This window comes from Diachasmimorpha longicaudata, chromosome 14 (genome assembly GCF_034640455.1).
Source record: "Diachasmimorpha longicaudata isolate KC_UGA_2023 chromosome 14, iyDiaLong2, whole genome shotgun sequence".
NCBI classification, from domain to species: Eukaryota; Metazoa; Arthropoda; class Insecta; order Hymenoptera; family Braconidae; genus Diachasmimorpha; species Diachasmimorpha longicaudata.
The window spans coordinates 5778174-5799576 of record NC_087238.1 but is presented as its reverse complement, the minus strand read 5'-3'; the positions used below and the strand labels follow the sequence as shown (position 1 = coordinate 5799576).

The following is a 21403-nucleotide window of genomic DNA, read 5'->3' as shown; positions in this document are numbered from 1 at the left end:
GAAAGCTCATGTACGAAAATCGCGTATCATCGATTCCTCCCATGTTTTAAAATCCCCAACCCCACCCCAGCAATCTGCCAACGTGTCCACCCATTTCGGATGTGTTAACGAGTGCACCAGTGTATCCGCACGAAGTAGCTCCAGATGATATCGCCATTTTTCTTTTTTTCCCTCCATTTCAACTCTCACGTTTATCTTCTCCTCTCGTTTACCGTATCCACCAACACATTTCAACCCACTTGCGCTTTATAATTGGCTCGTAATTAATGAAACAGCGACTGTTTGACAGATAAAATTCTGTCTCTCCATCTGAACTTTTTTTTAGTGTTCCCTCCACGTCGAGGAATTACGCACTGATGCATGCGCGCGATTAATGTTTATAACCACACCTCGAGTTATTTTCGAAGTCAATTATGAGGAGGTGTCATTAAGTGGGTGCAGTTGACCAACGATATTGTAATAATATTTATACCGAGGTAGTCTCCATTTTTTTTTCTCTTAGAACCGCACGCCTACTCAATATCATTTGAGTATCGATGTTTAATGATACGTAAACTCGGTAGCGTCTACAGGAGTAAGTGTAGCGTGTCCGAGCGATCGATACACGTCCAGTGTGGCAAATGTCACTGTGTTGTGAGATAATTACGGTGCGTGAACTCGCGATAACGAATTCGGTGATGTGCCCAGGGAGAAATGATTTTCTGGGATTTTTTCGAGAGGAGCATTTGTTGTAAACATTATTTAAATAGTACTTACCTAGTGGATCGATGAGGCTTCATCCCTGGCAACAATCGAACAATGACTGGAGACCCCCGGAAAATCTCTCATTTAGTTCCCATTTTTATTCAAAAAAGCAGTTATACACGTTACAGTGTTGGAAGGTGAAAGGATTAACCATCAACTATTGTATAATATTGTGTATAGTCACCTAAAATCATTCATTTTCATTCGATAATTGGTAAATGTTTTAATAAATTGTTTTTGAATTATTTTGTTGATTTTTCTTCATAATATCACAAATAAATTATTCTCCTCACTTGATCGAATAATGACCGAGATTACCCTTGCGACGCCTCAGAGCTGTCCAATTAGCGCGTCCACTGTCCTGTGTAATCGAACGACGAACATTCGCCCTGTATTCGTCCTCGTAAGCATTTAGATAAAGATTCTTAAGGAATATTTGATTATCCAACTCAGATGGTGGTAGGAACCTCTTTGTGCGGCTCTGCTGCTGCGCATCGAGACCATTCAGTGTAAATTGCTTTGATTTTGATAATTGGGCGCTACTAGTGTGTGACGATATCTTTGAGCTGCTCAACGGTGAATTTACCGACAAGAGTTTGCGATTTTGATGGGGTGCACTTGTTGTCTGTTCACTGGCATTTCTTATTCTCTTGGTACGATGTTTAGCTACTTCGCTTTTATTTCCCGAATTCGGTATCTCATTGTCCAGATGAAATTCAGTGGTTGATGATGGTGCAGTTGATGAAATTATTTCATTATCGCTTGTACCTGGACTTGTGGATGTTGGGGGTGATGATGTGGGCTGTGGCATTGTCACGATATCCTCGGAATGCAATTTATTATCTATGATATGTTTGAAGAACGCGTATATTTCGCCGACGGTGAAGGTTGTCCCGTTGCGTACGGTAAATTTGTCAATGTTCATTTTTCTCATGAGCTCGTCAGTTCCATTCTGTGACTCCAATATTGATAATTTTTCATTGACATAGCCATTGATAAACTCGTAGAAACCGCGGTAATAACTTTTCAATCTGGCTCCCTTCTTTCGTTTCTTTTCTTTGGAAACTTTATTATCATCACTGTGTTCAGTCTTTCGTCGCTTGGAGTCTTTTCTACTCTGTTTCTCACTCCATCTGAGTGATTTGTTGTAAAACTTCATTATCCTCTCGAATTCACGTTTTAATTTGCTGAATTCCCGTTGATTACGGATTTCAAAGTTGTCGTGATTGCGATTTGTATTGTTACGACGAGACTCAGCGAGATCAACGTGGAAGAAGTTTTTTGTCATGAGATTTAGTAGTTCGTGCATGGTTGTGTTAACACCGGTGTTGTTCCTCTTTGAATCAATACGCTTAAGTTTACGATAAACAATCTTCAGGAAGTCTATCATCTTATCATCCTTGGAGCGTGATTTATTACGATGAGGGGAATGCTTCTTCCTAACAAACAAACTCTGGATAGTATTGGTGGAATTTATCGGATGAATCTTGATATCGAGTTTATCGGAGCTATTCTGCGGTTTATTATCAACTAACTCCAAGGGTTTAGTTGTGAAGTTGGTGAATTCTTCAGCCTCCAATTCACGTCGTTCAGCTTCTTGTGCTTTATCCAATTCCATATGTAGCAATTTCTTGCCAACACGTCGAAAGAACTCAATGAACTTTTTGAAATTCGTCGTTGAGTTGCCTGTCGCCTCCAGTTCATTAATGGATCTTCTTCGCCGGCTCCATCGAATTCGTGGATGTTGTCCGGGTAAGCATTCCGGTAATTCTCGTGGACTCCAATTGCCACCGACGCACGTTGCACCAGGAGGCCCCTCACTCAAAACATATCCCTTGTCGCAGTCGTACATAATCTGCTTGTTGTTGGGCACCTTCTTGACGTAGGGCCGGTAGTCGTAGACTCCCATATTCCCGACGAGAAGAACCTTTCCGTTGGGAACGTACCCTGGAAAGGCGCAGTAGACTTCCTCGCAATACGGAGTGTGACCAATCCAGGTGCCGTAGTGACACTCCACATGGAAGGAATCATTCTTAGGGCCACCGATCAGTACAAACCCATCCTTACACTTGAACACAGCCTTCATTCCGTGATTCATTTTCGGGGCAATCACCATGCCGTTCTTCGGTGTTCTTGGCAATTGTTTGCATCTCGCTGGTGAACATGTTGGAATAATACTCCAGGTTCCATTGTTGCAGACAACTGGTGTACTGTTCTGCGCAAATTCATAGTTTGGTATGCAGAAGACTTTGAGCTTATCCCCGTGTTCAACAACCGTAACATTGTTTATATGATCGGGTGATGTATCGTGATGGTCCACAGTAATGTGGCCTTTCTCAATCTGGGGAATGATACATGGTGCGAGACAGTGGGGCAAAGGATATCGCCATTTGCCATCCTTCTGACACACCGACGATGTGTTGCCCTCGAGCTTCATATGAGTCTCACAACGAAAGATTATACTTGCCCCGAGACCGGTCCCTTTGAACAGAAAATCATAAGAAAAAGGTAACATCTTCATCATGAAAAAGGTCAGACAGTTCACGTGAAGGAGTTTATCTCTGGATGATAGTTTTTTGCTTCGCTCGGATGAATGATAAAACTACCTTTCAGACACGGCAAAGGGATGTGAAAGAGTTTGAAGCAGATAAGTGTGAAAGTTTAAAAAAAACAAGTGGAAAAGAGAGGTGAACTAGGAAAAAAAAAGTCTATATTTTCCGGGACAAAGAGCGACTGATAAAGGTTAACGTTGTGGAAGCGACGGGATCGATCAGTAGTGAAAATGCTTTTCAAACTCACCCCCATCAATACCCTCGATCCATCCGTTGTACAGAATTCCGGGTGAGCCACAGTCAATTTCTTTACACATGGGAGCTTGCCCAGACCATTTCCTATCAGCCTGACACTTCCTCGTTCCCTGTCCCACTAATATGTAACCATATCTACATTCGTATGAGACAATCGCATTGTAAGCGTAGGACGTGTAAATGGCTTTGCCATTGGTTGGATGATCGGGTAATGGGCATTGAACGGCCGTTACCTGTGACAGATTTCAGGACGGGATTTGCACTCAATCACTCTCAATGACGGACTACGGGCATGTCAATGGAAACTTACTTGAACGCACTGGGGAAGATCCTTCGGTGTCCAAGTGCCGTCAGCTAGACAAACTTTCTCCGCTTTGCCGACTAGTTCGTGCCCGTCAGCGCAGTGATAGGAAACTCGACAATTGTAGGTATGACACTCACCTTAACAGAAAGGTAAGGCAATGACCTTAATGCAGTTGCTCAGAGGGCGGAAAATGCATGAGAACTTGACAAATGGCATGCTGAAGACACCATCAGTGAGCATGACGCTTCTGACTCGGAACTGATTGATTGACAGTTGATTACCAAGTGCCGGACAGAATCGTGGTGCTTACTGAATGTGCTCGCAGCACTTCAAGGTCATAATCTATTGGGGAAATCCACCTATGGGCTGTCCTATGATATACTTCCCCGACTGAAACCTACCCGCGTGCCATCCGTTCGGTATATCCGGAGGTGAGCCGCAGTTCTTCGGGCTGCATGCTATGTCCGGTCCAAACCAACTGACCTTTCCATCCATCATCAGGCATTTGGCCTCTTGGAACAGCGTCATCGTTTCATACCCGTGATCGCAGTAATACTGAACCGTATTCTCCACATCAAATGTCGTCTGATCCTGGGGTGCACTGTTCTTCGCATTAGCAATTTTCGGTGGCTCAGTGCAGAAGGAATTGGTATCCTTCTTGCAAGCCGGCACGGTACCACTCCAAGTCCCGTCGCCCCGGCAATTTCTCTCCCCGAGTCCCACCATGAAGTAATCCGGATCGCACTCATAATGCACAGTATCGCCGAAGAAATTACCAGTAACTGTCATTCTACCGTAAGATATCTCCTGCAGGATAGGACACATTTTCTCGGGTTTGAGACAGGACATACCGCAGATACCATCGCACCGGCACTTCTTCTTCGAACTCTTGCAATCCTCATCCGTCGAGCACTTCCTCAGACACTTTTGCCCGAGTAATTTTGCCTGGCTCTCATCCCTCGGGCACATAGCCGAGGGTGAATTTCGGGGATTTTTGTAGATTCTCCCGTCGTCATCGATCTCGGGCTTTGAGTAGTCATCGTCGTAATCATCATCGTCCTCATCCTCCTCGGTCACGTCGATCGTTGCCTGTTGCTGGAGTTTGGCTTCTGTGATAACAACCCGAGTGCACACGAACAGCACGAGCACTGGCAGAATGACACTTGGTCGCATTGTCAGACTATATCTCTCTCTCTCTCACTACTGAATTTGTTTATCAAATGACTTCAAGATTTACCCTATTCAAATGTTGATTGTTTACTACGTTCACATTTTACATCAACTTGGATCTTTGCAATCAGATATGTTTCGATTTAGGACGATAACATTGCAGAACTGAGTGATGATGGAAAATTTATCGTTCAAATTTTCATAATTTCAAATGCAATTCTCCCGCTCGGAGCACACGACGATTGTAATCGCGCTCAGCTATGGCTCCCCGGGCGTACTAACGTTTTTCTGCAGACTGCGGTGCGTCGAGAGCGTCGACTGACAGTTCATAGGGGTTGGAAAGGCGCAACCCCCGTTGCGCATTCGTGACTGTTCAATACATCTTCGCGAGTTTAAACCCAACATTCGCCAGATGGCGTGAGGATTGTTCAACCCCTTTATCAACACACACTCCCCAACTGCAACGATGAAATAAAATAAACGCAGATTCATAACACGATTTCCATTTTAAATAGTCGGGGGAAACTTGCTGGTTGAGTAAATAATTGGAAATGCTGATTGGATTGAAAACTTTCATTCTGTGTTCCACTCGGTTGTATTAGACAGATGGGAGCGAGGGATTATCATACTGCGCTTGCAGCACTGAAACTTTCAGATATTACGATTGAACGGCTGCGAGTCGGAGATACTTCGATTTTCCTACCGATATCACCCTCTTCCGTACTATTTTTAGACAACAAATTTAGCCCCTCTATTCTACATCATCGGATAGATGCACTGATGGGAGTTCCAATTTCCGATGCTCTGTGTACCCCACCATAAATTGTTTCATCGAAACTGCGCCCCTGGAAACTATTCAGTTCCACCGAATTTCCTGGTAAAGGAAAAAATGAAGAACTCCCTGAGATCCCAGTTTCCCTGTTTTTTCAAGTTACATACTTGTCCACCGACTATTTGCATAATAAAATAGTGAATTTACCGTGCCCTATCGCAGTGAACCCTTCAAACTACTACGGATCCCCCAGCTTTTTGCCGATCGCACAGACCGGTAATGTGTAGCGAATTATATATGAAGTTTGCGAATCAAATTTCACCGGATACAAGAAACTTCGAGTAGCAGAACCCGATGGCGATGCCTCTAAGCCGATTTAATCCGGATAATCTTGAGTTTGTAGCCCACGTGAAACAGGATCGTTAAGGTAGGTCTTGCCTGCCATTGTCTCGTAACGATTTCAATCAATCGATCTGATGGATGCGTCGTAATTGTACGTTGTGGAGATGTTCAGGGACACAGGCGCGATAATGCGTGGGTTTGGCTATCGGTGGGACATCACCATCATCCAGCAATCGTCATTCCCTGGCAGAATGTCTTCATTTGTCTTATTCAAATGAGGGGAAACAGCCTAGGGCCACGGAATGCATTCAGCATTGTGAGCAATCTCAGAGACGTATTTGGCAGACAGATTCGAAAAACGAATGTATCTTTCCAGGCCGTCGAGTCAGTCTCGTCTTGATATTTTTCGTTGGATAAAAATGAGAGACAAAAGAACGCGGGAAAGAGATGTAATATGCGAAATTTATCCAAGCATCGTTGACGTCAAGTGATTCAGAATTGCGACAGTTGCATGGGGATAAGGGGATGGAGGATCCTGCTCGGAGAACCTCTGACAGCCACTACAGGAGGTGAGTCTGAGTCTCAGGAGTTACCCTGAAAAGTGGGAAGAGTTGGTGGAGAGACAGGGGACAGCTCTGGCCCGACGACATATCTTTCTGCATCTCTTTTGCTTGATATCCTTGGAGATGTCCGGAAGAAGGGGACTCGAATCGTTTCTATCATCGTGGGGATGCGTTGAGTTGGCTTTGACAAATATATCGTGACTGATGGGGTTATTTCCACTGCTGCCTATTGATGAAGAACAGGATGGAGACGTTTTTTAAGTCTCCGTTGACCAGCGAGTTGTTTTAAGTCAGATTTGATTTATCTCGCGGGGTAATCAGATTAAATAATTGTTTTACGTGAAATTCTACGGATATACGAAGTCAGGGGATAATTGAGATAAATGATACGAGAGCTGAGAAGTGGCTCCATCATTTAATGACTGATTTGAATCATCATCTCAACCACCAACAGGACGACAACAGATCAATAGGATATTTTTAACCTGAACATCCACCTCGTCACCACGGAATGTGCTTGATTGCAATTCAGCAACATGGTGAAGTGTTATTGGCACGTGCATAACGAGGAAATAAAAGACGATGCCCTCTGCCATTCACTGGGCTCGAGTGTGCGAATAAAACCTCACTTTTATCGTCACTTAAATGGCACAACGAGAAGACGTTGAAGGCACACCTCCCACCCATGAGTTGGACTGACACCAGTGCCCCTCATTCCCCATCAGCATTGGCCCAGTGGACAGACTACCATCGTAACTGGTCGTTGATCAATTAACTAATGTAATTCAGCTCTTCCTCCGAAATGAACGAAGGACACCTCCTGATCGTTTATTGATTGAGTCCCAAAAGATCCCCAGACCTGTCCCTCCTGGCCGTCAAAAAATGTCTGTTGTCTCTTGAACTCCGATTGACATGTGGCTTCCCGCAACCGACTCCAATCCTCTCCCCTTTTGCAATGGAAATTTTCGTAAACCAAGATTTGTTTATACGTTTGATGTTAACAGTGCTGGAGTTAAATGCTTCGTTTTTTTTTCTACCTCTCGACTCGGTAAATATGTACATGGCAGGGTGAAAGTCTCCGGGTTTATATGACTCGAAGATTGGTGGCTTTGAAGGCGTTTGTTACATATACTCGAAAATCTCGTCTCCCCGGTTTCATCTCACTCGCTCTTCCTCTCCTAAGCCCTCTCTGTTTCCTTTTTAACGTCAGAAATTGGAGCACCGTGAAGTCTCAAGATCATAGTAATTATGTGGTCCCAACACCGTGCAAAGGGAATTTGCGCTCATGCAATTAAGTCGTCGTGTGGAGACGACAGTTTGGATATTCTTTGGACTAATTTCTCCATTTTTTTCCCCCCCGAGAGATGAATTCTACCCGGAGCATAACATCACTGAGACTGAGAATGGAATTTGTTTCTTCATTTCACATTATTTCGACAGAGACGAGTTAACGAGTTTTTGAGGAGTGACAATTAGGAAGGAAGTGGAGGAAATTGACGTTAAAATTTCATTGAATTATTTTTGGTCGTGGTGGAAGGATATGGCGATGTGGGTCGAAAATAGAGAACGCTGTTGGACTATAAATTCAACCACAAGGAGACACGAGAGTTTGAGGGCCCTGTTGACGGCGAGTGACGCTCATAACTCTCTCTAACCCTCCTGACTCTATTTGACATTCAATTAGCGAGACCAACCCGTGGATCCGGCAGCATGTGCTCATTGTACCTCTTTCAAATGACACCCGTCACACTGACTATATCCGTCTTGCCTTTTTCGAAGTCAAATGATTGATCCCTGAAGAACGACCGATTACCCAGTGAGAAAATATGTCCCACGGAATATTGTTCCCCCCATTCGGAAGGAAGAGTCACGATAATTAAGATCGCTCCCCGATTACTCGACTCGTTCGGTAATTCTTCACCAATTTTTTCCCCCGAACAAATATTCAGATCCGGATCATTCGATACCAACCCGCAGGTTCATCCCCATCAAGATTTATAGAGGAAAAATACACGTGGTGTATGATGATGGTCGACGTACGATAAAACGCTTACACTCCACTTGGCCTTGAAGATGGAGGTGTTGGCGCAAGATCAGCGCCATGATAAATTTTCCACCGCAGGTGGTGGACACTTGTGTGGAGATGCGATTACCAGTGCGATATGAGAGAGAGTTAACCGCCTCAAATAAAGTAAATAAGTTGATAATTTTCCCATAAGCACGAGGTTCAATGTTTAGCGGGACGATCAGTGAAATAATCCCCGGAGTGGCCATGAACGAATGACCGAGGGCACCAGGAGGGGGGGGGAGGGGAGATTATTTGAGGTTTCTCATGATTGTCAGTACATGGCGGTGCTGCTTATGCCTCAGGTGCTCATTCACGTACAAATTACCTTCTCGTTAAATATTTCAGTCAATGCGTTACACCCTCACGCCCCCAATACACACGTATCATGAGCAACACTGGGATGATTATCTCACTGAGATGCTTGCGTGCAGTTCATGTTGAGCTGGGGCAAAGAGAGGAACTGACTAAGGTATAAACAGCCGCCGCTTGAGCCTCAAACATTCCGAAGATCCATCACGATCTCTTTCGCACCGGGGGCTATTGGCGTCGGCATTTTTTATTGACTTCATTTCTTCCGAAAATTGATAATGATGAATTTTTTCGGATAATATATAAACAAGTGTACTTTCTTCACCGTTTTTTGCGAGAACTTCTTGTCTTGTCGGATGGAAAAATATTCAATAAAAATTACGGTTTTTTTTCGGTTATTCCGGAGCTTAATGCGGTGGCAGGACATTTTTACCGAAGTTTTCTTTCAGTGGGGTAATTTTTTCTCCACCTGCATTATAAAAATAAGTCATGATAAAATTCTGCAACAGCCTGTTTGTTCAATTCCTCCGAGTTGTACAAGTAACTCGGGAATTAAACGGCGACTGGGGGGAAACGTGACATCCCTTGAGTAGACTGCGCGTAAAAAATGTAATTATTTATTTACAGCCGGTAATAAACTGGCGCAAAGCACTGCATTCCCCACTCCACCCCTGCCGCATATCTGAGGGGCAAAAATTAACGTCATATCTCGTTAAAAGACTAGCATTTATGAATATCATGTGAAATCGCGTAAAACTGTGAATGACTTTCAATTTATTCTCCTGTCGAAAATTCCCGAAATTTTATATTCTTGTTCAATTAACAAGAATGAGTATTTCGCGATAAAGAAAAACCCAAGAACTAATCGAGACGGCAAATACCGAGAGCTTGAAGCGAATAATTTCGATTTCATCAGTCCACCTCGTCAAGCATGACTAATAGCGAGGAGTAATAAATATTTGTCGATAAAAAAAAAAATCATTAGTCAATGTGTATTCTCAGCCCAATGCATTATAGTTCAACACCCGATAAGAATCTCCCCCCGAAGGCCAATTGATCTTTAATGCCTCCAAAAACAAAATTATGAAAAAGACTCTTTCAATGGCTGTGGAGTGGAAGGTGTTACTTTAATTAGAAATTCGATAACCTATCTATAAACGGCCCCTTTAGCACTTCCTCCCCGTCCCTCCCCCACATCCCAATCGGCCCAAAAGAGTCAGAATAAAATTGAAAAATGATTGTTCAGCTTCGCGAATGAATTCAGACCTGAGAATGAACGGTATCGGAGAAACCGAAATTGAATTGAGTGCGATTTATCGAAAGGCGTAAAACCTGGGGGACTGCAGTGTTGAATTAGGAAAAAGCCTGGCCTGGGGTAGTCAGTCTCGGGGAGAAGTTGAATAAAATAAAAATAAAGTTAAATGTAAGAGATAGAGGTGAATTCACTTTAATGACTTGGTCTTGTGAAAAGGCTGAATCAATCCTTTCACGTTTATTCAAAATTCCGTGTGGAGCGTCGGGTGTTTAATTCTCCTCGTTCGTGGACTCGAACAAGCGAAGAAGACGATCATCAAGTATTTATGGATTCACCAGGGCTAACAGCTCTGGCTCATGCAAACGCATTTCATTAGATAGTGTTTCTTCGTCCACGTTCGGGGTATGGCAACAGGAGTGATGGAGAAGCATCGCCGGGTCATTATACCATATGTTGGTTTTTGGCTAAATTCTCTCGATATCGGAGCGGGAATATTCCCCAGGATGAGGGAGATTCCCCCCAGGAAAATCGCAGGCATATCCCGAGACGAATATGGAGAACCGACAAGTGGTGTTTAGAATTTATTTTTTCGGGAGGGGCTGAATGATGCGAGAGAACATGTTTAGAACTTCTGAAGGCAACAGCTAAACGTCTGTTCGATGGGAATAAATGTCGATTGTGACAAGTGTCACGTGCGTTTGCATGTGGATGATTGGAGTTCAGACACTTGTGTTCCAGCATTTCCCGGAGAGCATTTCCGCTTCCGGCTGATGTACACGTGCATCATCAACCAATCGAGCGTTTAACACCTGAGGGAATTCATAAGCGGTTGGAACACATGTTTCAGCAGGAGTTTATTCAGTTTATGATAATTTTATCATTCACAGAGACATTGGGATGCATAAAAAGTAAAAGGACTGAGAAACTTATTATTTTTATTACTCCCAGGGAATGAGCTGATCTATTCTGAGCAGATACACTCACAGACACTTGAGAGAAGAAAAATATGGCAGGAGAGTCCTGTTCATTAATTAAACAGAGGATAAAAGAAAAAAAAAAGTAAACAGACATCGCAGCCACAGTGGCGCTCACAAAAAAATTATTAATTAGGTTCTATTCATCCGACTGCAATGAAAATCTTCATTTTATCATTTTTGTCCATTTGATTCATTTTTTTTTCTCCTGGGCCCTGGTCGATATATAGGGCATCATTTTTCAATACCAATTTCTCTGACTGCCGAGCGAAAAATGAATAATGATCTGTCATGCGATACAAATCGCTGGTGATTCACTATACGGGTGTATCAAAGGATTCAAAGACTTTAATTAAACCGGCGCGCAGTGAGTTTCTACGAAACTACGAATTCGTTGTCCCGTTTTTTTCAATTTAATTGAATGCTTTTGACGCAAGCTTCAAGTAGTCTCTGCAAACACGAACTATTTTAAAACAGACAAAAATGGATAACAAAGCCGGAAAAATGAGAGGTAGATAAATTATAATATTATGCGAAGCCATTTAATTAAAATTCACAGAGGGTAATATCCATGGAAGTAATTTGGCTCTTGAATTTTTCGTATCGTCGTTTGAACTCGGGAAAAAATTGGCCTACAGCCACGTACCGGCAGTTTTTCGCTCCGATGATTGCGATTAATAAGAAAAAACCTCTCTTGCCACATAGATTTCTTCGGGCGTGTACCAGTCGTACAGGGGGAAGTTTCCCCACTACGATAGTCTTTTCGTTATCCTGAAGAGAGGAAATAAAAATTTATCACCTTCTTCTACCCCTCCTCACTCTTCGTGTACTCAGCCTCTTCCGCTTGGTGGAGAGTAAAGCTGTCCATTCAATTTTACGAAATGGTGGAGAGCGGAAATTTGGATCGATCGTAATGTACCAGACTTTTGTACAAATATTCACGGACCATAACATTTTGGGAATATTTAATGTCAATGGATCGATCACAGCATTATTATTAACCCTCCGTAAATTTATTGAAATAGCGCGAGATAAAAATACTTCTTGCACCAAAATCTATTCAGATGCGAATGAATAATTTAATCGCAATAAATAATATTCATACGGAATTCTATCATCATCTGACATCGACCATTATCTCGTAACCTCGTGACCCGTATCGTGACTGCCACCTGCTCCCAACGACATACGGATAATAATACGTGATAAAATTCCCCCTATTTTCAAATGCTGCGAAAATAGAATAAATGAGATAAAAATAATAGTTATAGCGTGGTGGGAAAGCACGCTAGCTTTAAATAGGTTGGGTCGCGTGCAGGTGGCTGGGCAAGTAGGGGTCAGGGTCAGATTAACCCCGATCAGGTTACCCACAGGCGTGGGAGACCAGTCCCATGGGTAATAATAGGATGGCAGAATGGCCTAGTGCGATTGAGGATGCGCTGGAGTGTGGCTTTTATGCACCGGTGCAACATCAGATCTGGGATAGACACAATTATGTTGCAGGCGTTATAAAATCGTTTCGTCGCTCTTTGTGATATATCGAGATGTCGGGAAGAAGATTAAATTGAAACAAAGGTTTATTTGTAATATGCCATTATTTACTGTAGAATATTTAAAAGAGATTAAACTGTTTGCAACTTCGAATGTTATTTAGAATCTGAATACTCTCCTTATTCAACCGACTCGTCATATGCCTCGTAGCTTTGGTCATTAGCATAGTCATTATCATCCGGAACTACTTCGTGGATAATATTTTGCATATCGATACTGCGATCGATATCGAAGAGTTTTAACGAAACTAGTCCAGTGAATGATCCTGATGTCTTGTGAAACAGCCCCAATCCAGCCAGGGCAGCTGGTGGTTGGCTTAGAAGAGGTAGTGCATCGAAGAGGGGCAGTGTCGTTTGACCCCCGTCCTCCTCCATAGAGGATGTGGTGATAACGACATACTGGTCTTCTTTGGAATTAGGAGTTGTAAGATAATTACCCTCAATCGGATATTGACTCAAGGGGTATTTTTCTCTAGAAAAATATAAATATAAATAATTGTTTGAAATCATTTTTTCGACCATTCCCAGCCTTGTCTCTCCATATACATACCTATGGATTATGTCAGATTTCACGATTGCTGGTTCGCATGTAGCGCACAAATTTCCGGTCAATGGGTTGTACTGCGTTCCTATCACGGAAATTTCTACTCTCTTAGGCGATTTTTCTTCTGGTTTATTGGCCAAGATAAATCTAACTCCTGAAAATGATAAAATCCAAACAATGCTAATTGTAGTTATCACTACATGGTGCCTGCATTTGAAATCCTGAGTTACTAACCAGTCAGGACATATCCACTAGGAACCTGCAGGTCATCGAAATTAATGCCATTATTCTCGTCTATCGTAATAATTAGAAAATCTTCGTTCTCTCTGATTGTAGGCTGTTTCCAGTTGTTGGGTGGAGGATCTCTTGTCTGGACTGGGAGCCCCTGTCGCTTTGCACTTATCTCATCTGCCTTATCGTCGATAGGTTTCATCGTAACATTATATACCTGCCAATACCTATCTATACGTCCTTGCTGAATTTGAAACTGCAGAATCCCATGTCTTACGACAAATTTGATGCCTGTTATAACCCTAAGAAATATCCCAAATCAAAGCATTAAAATCATATGCGAAATATTGAAACTGCGAAAACTTTAACGTACATGTTATTCGCTACATCAGACTCTACAGGTAGTAAACTAATGATATGAGTAGATGGAGAAAACTTATCATTATCCTGGCATTTGCAAAGGCATGCGCCACTTCCTGATGGGAAACTGAAATAAATGACAATTAGCTGGCGAACTAAAACATAAATAATTCGGTATATTTACTCCAGACGAATTCTATGAAAGTCATCGCAGTTGAGCTGATTTTTGGAGGTCCGGACCTTCGTGTAACGTCGTGGGCCGTGTGGCTAAATAATTTTGAAGAAAAAATTATTAGAAGGGGTTTGATACGTTATATATTAGGTATTTTGGACGGATCCACAACTTGAAGGTGGGCTATCCCAATCTACTTAATATATTCGACCCATGTACTATTGTCACATGATTCTCACATCCTCACACGCCTCGATGTAGGGGTAACTTTTGCATTGCCAGACACGACCTCGACAAGCACGATTTTTTGGAGCAGCACAAAATTTTGTTTCAGGATCGCAATAGAGAGCGGGCGGGCCGTTTTTCGTATCCAGGCTCTGACAGCTTGCATCCGAATTATCCAATATGCCAATATTTGCGTCCGTGCTCAGCTGCAGAATTCCTTGATACAGCCCCTCCAACTCCAAGAAACTTTCGTCTGAAATGAATAATTCTTTTCAGAATTCGATTCATCGAGACGATTCGCATCAAATTTACGAATCTCCCCTTTCGATTTTTCACTGACAAACTATCTAATTATTTATTAAATAATTGTGAATGTTTACTCACATCTTACGAAGCTATCCGCGTTATCACAACGACGGAAGTCCCTCGATAGCGACTTTATTTTCTGACTGAATATGTCTTTAGAGAATTCGACCGCTTTTAAAAAGTTATCTGTTTCATCGTCCAACACTGATTGATGATTATTTTTGTGCTTGTATCCACCTGAAAAATATTTTTCTGTGTTATCAAATTACATATGAAGATCGTCCCTCTTGTGTAAAACTGCATACAGGTTTCCTCAGATCCATCGGAAGCGGCTGAAAAATATATCACAAATGTTTTCATGACAAAGCCCTTCACTAGAATTCGGAGCAGTTGGTTGTGCATTAAGTAGAGAAACCTTGATGTTGACATTTCTGTATCACAACCCTCATCTCCCCTATCCTGACAAAGAAACGTAAATAATAATATTTATGTGATGATAGAATAGCCAGTAATGTAAGGATTACCTTGTAGTGCTCCACCATCATCTGCAATGTCCACCGTGCATCGTCAGCTGGTAGGATAAAAGCGTATATCTTACTGAGTTCCTTGGTCATACCATTGTAATCAAATTCTTCACTGCTTGATGAGTCACACAGACTCCCTGTCTGGGCTATTGTTGATAATTTTTCAATGAAAATTTTATATGCGGAGGGAATATCTGTGATATATAAATTTTCAAATAAATTTGTCTCTTCGATGAATTTAGTCTCAGGCATCTGAAAGTTTTCGTTGCTGGCATCGTCATTCGTTTTACTTGAGCTTTTTAACCCACTCTCCACAGGATTTGTCGCTGCAATAATCTGTTCACATACACTTTTCAAAACAGCTTTTTGATATTCAGTTGATTGTGAACACTTGCTGGACAATTGAACTTCGTTTTTGCGTGTTGAGCCGGTGGCGAGAAAATTCAGGAACTCCGAACTCCATCTTTGGACCTCACTTACGTGATCAGGCATTAACAAAGTTGCTGTACTCGGCACCCATTGGATACATGAGATTAACACTGTTATGAGAGCTGGTCGGTTATGAATTATCATTTTTAGGATCTTCGATGTTCGTTTTCAGTTTTAACGAAAATTTTAGAAGTCGAATTCTTCAACGTCAGTTGAATAAAACAGCTCATGAACTGCAGAACCGGTATAAATCCTTTTATACTCGGTGATAACGTAGCTGATTGCCCCTACGATGAGTGAACATTGAATTCTTCAATTTTATGATACCATATCAGACACGACTCAATGTCTTCTATCAGGACACGAGTGTGTATGCAAATGAAAAAGTCCTTTGCCTTCATGTGAAATTCAATTTAAATTTAATAAATACGACACACTCATTTGAATAATTATTACGGAAATTATTCAGAAATAATGAAGGAAAAAAAACGTAAATTTTGGGCGGTTGGGCAATTGTTTAATGTAGATAGGGTTCCATAAAATATTCCTTGACAAAACGGCTGATTATCTTGTGGCAATCTATTCATGATTTCTCGCTGAAGTTCTCTATAAAAATTCTCTGATTTTTCTCTTCGAATGGAAAACACTATTTTCTTTGAATTATCATTGAGAAAATCAGGCGACGTTTACAGACATGACGTCTTGTCTATAACCTTCGCAGTCTTATGCTCCGATGTCCAATCACTGGTTGACATGTGCAGTACGTTCTAACGCTTTTTACTGTCCCCTCCGTTCCCCTGCCGAACTGCGTAGCAACAAACATTATCGACAACCAAATATCGGCAGAACGAAATTAAGTAAAAAATTGTGGAAATTATTCTAGTTTCGCCTGAACATATGGTCTCAACTCTCCCATTTCATGATGGAATCACTTGCCCGAACAATTCGCTGAATATCAATCTCTGCCGTTCGATATTCCCCCATAAATAATTAGATAATTTAATTAATTGAATGAATCAACCCCCTCCTTTATCAATCAAGTAAATGATTGATTCATTAATTAATTAGGGGACGCACTCATTAACGTCATCCGTTCCTCCCAGCGACATCAAAATTCGGAATTCCACGCAGATTTCCCGCAGTTTACGTGACTTCGGGGACGACTAACGTTTCAGTTGTGAACAATGTAACTAATTTTACTCGTCTGACTGCATCAACTTGTGGAGTTATCGGAGAACAGTTTGAAGAAGAGGACTGCATACAAGACTCGATGGGCTGAAAGGCGCTGCGGGTGGATATGGAGGCGTGTGCAGATTTCGCAATGAGACCACGAAGTAGATGGCGAATGGACCTGATAATCCATTTTAAAATTCAAACCTTACCTCTCCGCGGTATTTCTCAAGCGTTGTAATATGGCCTCCTTCGGTGTTCATGCCGATCAGGGGCTGCGATCGGTTTTCTGTACATATTCCTCTCCTCGGCACTGCCCGCAGCGGGCTTCTTCTTTATTCACCCACTATGGAAGTGTTCTTAATCGGCCGTAAATAATTGCATTTATCACACCTCCATTGGGCCCGCCGAGGAGGCCAGTGGGGCCGCTTCAACTGGGGAAAAATAAAATTATGATTCCGCTCCTCTTGGTACCCGGATGGAGCCGTATCAATTGCAGCGGATCAACGGTCTATCGTCAGCTCATTTCAAGGCCTCTTCCGGGGAAAGGGAGACGACAGTCAGGATAAAAAATTGCTGAGGATTATTTCCTCGGACAGCTCTCATTATTCGGGATTTTTCCCCCTGACGAATGCAGAATTTTTAAAAAATTTCCCTTCTTCACAGTCGACCAAATACTTCATTCGGATGACTCAACGTTCGACGAATCGTGTGGCCTCTCCCCTTGAATGGTGTCCTGGAATGAGCCATAAAAATATCACCTCCACAACCACTTACCTCGAAATATGCCTGGTAAAATTTCACATTCCAACTTCACCATCATTTTCTTCTTATGAATGTTGTAAGATGCTCCACGATTAAGTTGTATCAAAATCCACGATTGAGTGCTTCGTGCATAGCAGCCATAAACGTCCACCGAGAGTGGTGTTCTCCCATAATCTATATGGCTTCACCCCGGCACTAACATTCATTGGAACAAAAAAGTTTCCCCTTGAGATGAAACGAAAAAACAACTCCCCAAACTGCCAGTCGCGTAGGTGTTTCACCAGATATTACGTCCGGAGATGGAAACCTTTGAAAGGACTTCGAGTGGAGCCACGATATCTGATGATAAGTAAAACTTCAGCAGAGAGGGAGAAATCATCTGGTTAATGTCCACCCCCAGTCCCTTCCCTCCCTTAATTTTATTATATTTTATTTTAATATATTTTGCAGCTACTTCTCACTCATTTTTCCCTCCCCAGGGAAGAAATTAGTAAAAACTACGTAAGGCCCTGAAAAAGTGTCATGACAGTCCCATAAAATTTTTATTAAGTCTCCGTACCACTTCGGAGTAACGAAGGACTCGTAATGTTAATGAAATATTTTGCTCCGCGCGTCTAAGACCCCTGAAACCTCGAAATGAGGTACGATTTTTTTTGGATGTAATCTACGTGTCCAAATGAATCGTGAGATTTACCACACGATTCAGATATGGAAGGTTAAACCGGACCTCATTGTGAAACGCCTTTTGCGCCTCATCCTTGTGGCCTATCCGTGTAGACCTTGCCTCTCTGCACGGTACTAAATGCTCCAGTTTATAAGGGGTTATCTCGGGTGGAGATCCTTCACCGCAAATAAAAGTATGCGAAGAACCAAAAGGGCGTGTCCCTTTCCATCCACAGAAATATTTATTTATCTCTCTCAAGGATAAAGGAAAGAAGCCCACCATTCCGATGAAAGATTCTCATTATATTTTCTTTCCCGATAAAAAATGAGGGAAAGTTGAACTCGTAAAATTGGATTGTCGAACTCGATGGGGATTTCATTATACGATTTTTAAAGCGATTATTCAACTGCCCGGGCGCCGGTGCGTGGGCCCAACTGTCATATCAATTTACCCATTCGACAAATTGGTCCCCAAGTTTCTCTCCTTGTCAGTGCTGAATTTCCAATGGATAAAAAAATAAGTCAACGGCAGATTATCGGTAATATCGATCATCAAAGTGGTTCTTGCGACTCCTCGCACCGAAATATAATTAATCGGCGTTCATGATTTCAATTAACCACAGAATGACGTATTAAATTTTTAATTGATTTCAGCCGAACGAAGAGTTAACGCGTAATTAATAATTGTTCATGGTTATTGGGGTAATTGAATATGTCGGGTTCATCGAAAATTGCCAGGATATCGCCGGCGACACGACAACTCAGAGAGGATATTTCCGACTCGAGAGTAATATAATTAAATAGTTTCTGTTCCAATAATTAACGATGCACAAGGCCACTCGATTCCACCGGGCAAATTAACGTTCCAATTATGCCCGAGGCGAATTACTAGACGTAATCGTGGAACAGGAGACCGTCTCTTACAATTGGCAAATTTGATATTCACCCAGGAAAATCGTTGAGTGGTCATTACCAATGTCCCAATGCAACTGACGATCAGAACGTTCTATAACCACAACTCCCCCACTTCTAGAATAAACCGACCAATACCTACCTACCAAAAATAATTTCCCTGAAAACACATACAGTCAATAAAGGAGGGTTTCTTTAATTAAAAATTTCTCCAAACTCCCCCAGGCTAATACAAACCTCAAACTCACCTGGAAAAATTCTGAAAGCATCACAAGTTAAATAATCACCCCCATAAATTTCCTGAATTCAAACCGTCCGACCAATGCGGCCGTAAACTATCCTCCACTACTGCAGGCGCGATATTCAAGTAGAAAAATCCTGAAATAAACTAGCGATAAAGAAGAAGTCTCGAGTGCTCCTGGACTACGGTAGTAACTCGAGCAACGGCCGAGAGTCACACGGTGAGCCACACTTGGTGCCCTTTTAATTACACCTCAGTCTAATTTATAGCGAAATATGCACCGGTGGCAATTCGATCAGATAAAGCCCACCGCCATAAACCACCGCGTCATATAAAACTCGTCATTTCCCCCCTTCATTTCACCTCTCCCCCTCGTCCTCCCCTGCTGCACCCCACCACCACCACCATCCGCACCGTGTGAGGAGGAGATCTGGCCCTCGCATCTCTTCTCGCATCCTTTCCCACACGTTATACCCACGTTTCATCTACCCAGGGGTGAGGAGAGGGGGAGGGGAGTCCTTCTTGTTTCGTCTGCCTCCTCTTCTTCGTTCGATAAAGGCATGAACTCTTTTATTTATCCTCTGCACTGAGTTTCGCCTGTTCTGCTCCTTCTCTTTTAGCTCGTCAGGACGTGCGTCCTGCCTGCGGCCGCCCACGCGCCGACCCGACGCCCCATTCTTTCCCCCAGATATACCCCGTACATTCGCCGACGAGCCGGCTTCTCGCACTGCCCCATAATGCATTCTCTTCTTGTTCTCTTCGTTTGGATATTTTCGGCGCGAGGGGCAATATTTATTCGCATCGATTGCCATGTGAAAAAAATGTGGTTTTGACATGCGCAGAAGAGAAATTGCGATAATTCAGAGGTGAAGAATTTCGAGTTGGAGAAAATTGATGGCACACGAGGGAGATAAGTTGAATGCAAAGTAATTTTTACTGAAAAATCTGTTAAAAATTCAACAGAATTGAGTCATTGAAATTGTCAGTTCTTTTAAATAATTTTTATTGGAGAATTTCCACTGCAAAAAATCGACACTTCGTTTCTATCAAATCATCTTATCTCATCCTCAGCTCAGGGTCGAAGGAGACTCGCGAGATTCAAGTGAACGATACCGTCGATAACTTCGGAATGCGGTTTAATAAATTTAATATTGTTGAACGTCGAGGGGGGGGGGGGTGAGAGGTGTAGGGAAGACATTGAAGGCTCAATCGTCGAGGATCATGCGGGTATCCTGGTAGCCATGTGGTGCTAGTGACAGTCTGAATGCAACCCAAACAGGATCATCGAGCCACCGATATCGACCAGGTGGGCTTGGTGAAGTGGGAGGACTTGATTGGCTCTAGTGTGGATATTAATAATTCAAAGCCCATGGATCCACTCTCATCAGTCTCCACACAGAGACAACTACAATCTGTCTGTATAGCAAACGTGCTTTGATTTACACAAGCGCTTGGGGAAATGGGCTGTTTCTCCACCTCGGTGATGTTTATTCATGAGCTCGATCTAGATAAAAATTAGAATTAATTTTTGTGGAGTTGAATTAAACGAGCGTTTGAAAGTAGTGGGGCGGGTCTAGGCTATGAGACTACTAAATTGATTGAGTCGGCTGCAGGGAGATTGTCCTCAACGATTTTTATATTATATTATCCATCAAGCCACCGTTGTTCGTTGAAAACCGTTCAATGGATCGATTGACGATGAATTTTTCGTACAAAAAGTTCTCGTAATTTTTTTTCCAGCGAAGATTTTTCAAAATAACAACCAACGTGACATTTCAACTGGTACTGTGAAAACACTGGTTATCAAATCGACAAGGATAAAAAAATGAAGTGAAAACAGTCCCCAGAATGCTCATTTGTCATTCCAAATTAGCGGATACAAAGTGCGATAAGCAGCTTGACAGTTGATTGGAGCTGAAAACCGAATCCCCCAGTATCCAATAACGGTTGACCTGTTTCATTTGTTTGATTTTATTCCGGGCAGGTTTCCAAGTGTATTGACG

The 21403-nt window shown here is 42.4% G+C and overlaps 2 protein-coding genes across 2 annotated transcripts; both read right to left on the bottom strand.

The window, feature by feature from the left end:
- Positions 1 to 822: 822 nt before the first annotated feature.
- LOC135169018 (uncharacterized) lies at positions 823 to 5329 on the bottom strand. The gene is made up of 4 exons (XM_064133683.1): positions 4257 to 5329; positions 3862 to 3992; positions 3544 to 3784; positions 823 to 3225 (listed from the first exon to the last, which is right to left on the bottom strand). Exons 1-4 carry the CDS (start codon positions 5026 to 5028, stop codon positions 1034 to 1036), a joined length of 3336 nt encoding a protein of 1111 aa, XP_063989753.1. The 5' UTR covers positions 5029 to 5329; the 3' UTR covers positions 823 to 1033.
- Positions 5330 to 12867: 7538 nt separating this feature from the next.
- LOC135169004 (uncharacterized) lies at positions 12868 to 15882 on the bottom strand. Its single transcript, XM_064133670.1, has 9 exons — positions 15221 to 15882; positions 15002 to 15155; positions 14775 to 14933; positions 14405 to 14643; positions 14178 to 14260; positions 14007 to 14120; positions 13637 to 13935; positions 13409 to 13556; positions 12868 to 13330 (listed from the first exon to the last, which is right to left on the bottom strand). The coding sequence occupies exons 1-9, from the start codon at positions 15791 to 15793 to the stop codon at positions 12979 to 12981; spliced, it is 2121 nt and encodes a 706-aa protein (XP_063989740.1). The 5' UTR covers positions 15794 to 15882; the 3' UTR covers positions 12868 to 12978.
- Positions 15883 to 21403: the final 5521 nt, after the last annotated feature.

Bases quoted from the DNA above. Each gene is read 5' to 3' on its own strand.
- LOC135169018 (XM_064133683.1), bottom strand. From the start codon at position 5,028: ATGCGACCAAGTGTCATTCTGCCAGTGCTCGTGCTGTTCGTGTGCACT. The intron at 3,993-4,256 runs GTAGGTTTCAGT...CTTTCTGTTAAG, and splicing joins ACCGAACGGATGGCACGCGG to GTGAGTGTCATACCTACAAT. The intron at 3,785-3,861 runs GTAAGTTTCCAT...AATCTGTCACAG, and splicing joins ATCTTCCCCAGTGCGTTCAA to GTAACGGCCGTTCAATGCCC.
- LOC135169004 (XM_064133670.1), bottom strand. From the start codon at position 15,793: ATGATAATTCATAACCGACCAGCTCTCATAACAGTGTTAATCTCATGT. The intron at 14,934-15,001 runs GTATGCAGTTTT...AATATTTTTCAG, and splicing joins CGATGGATCTGAGGAAACCT to GTGGATACAAGCACAAAAAT. The intron at 14,644-14,774 runs GTGAGTAAACAT...TATTCATTTCAG, and splicing joins CGCGGATAGCTTCGTAAGAT to ACGAAAGTTTCTTGGAGTTG.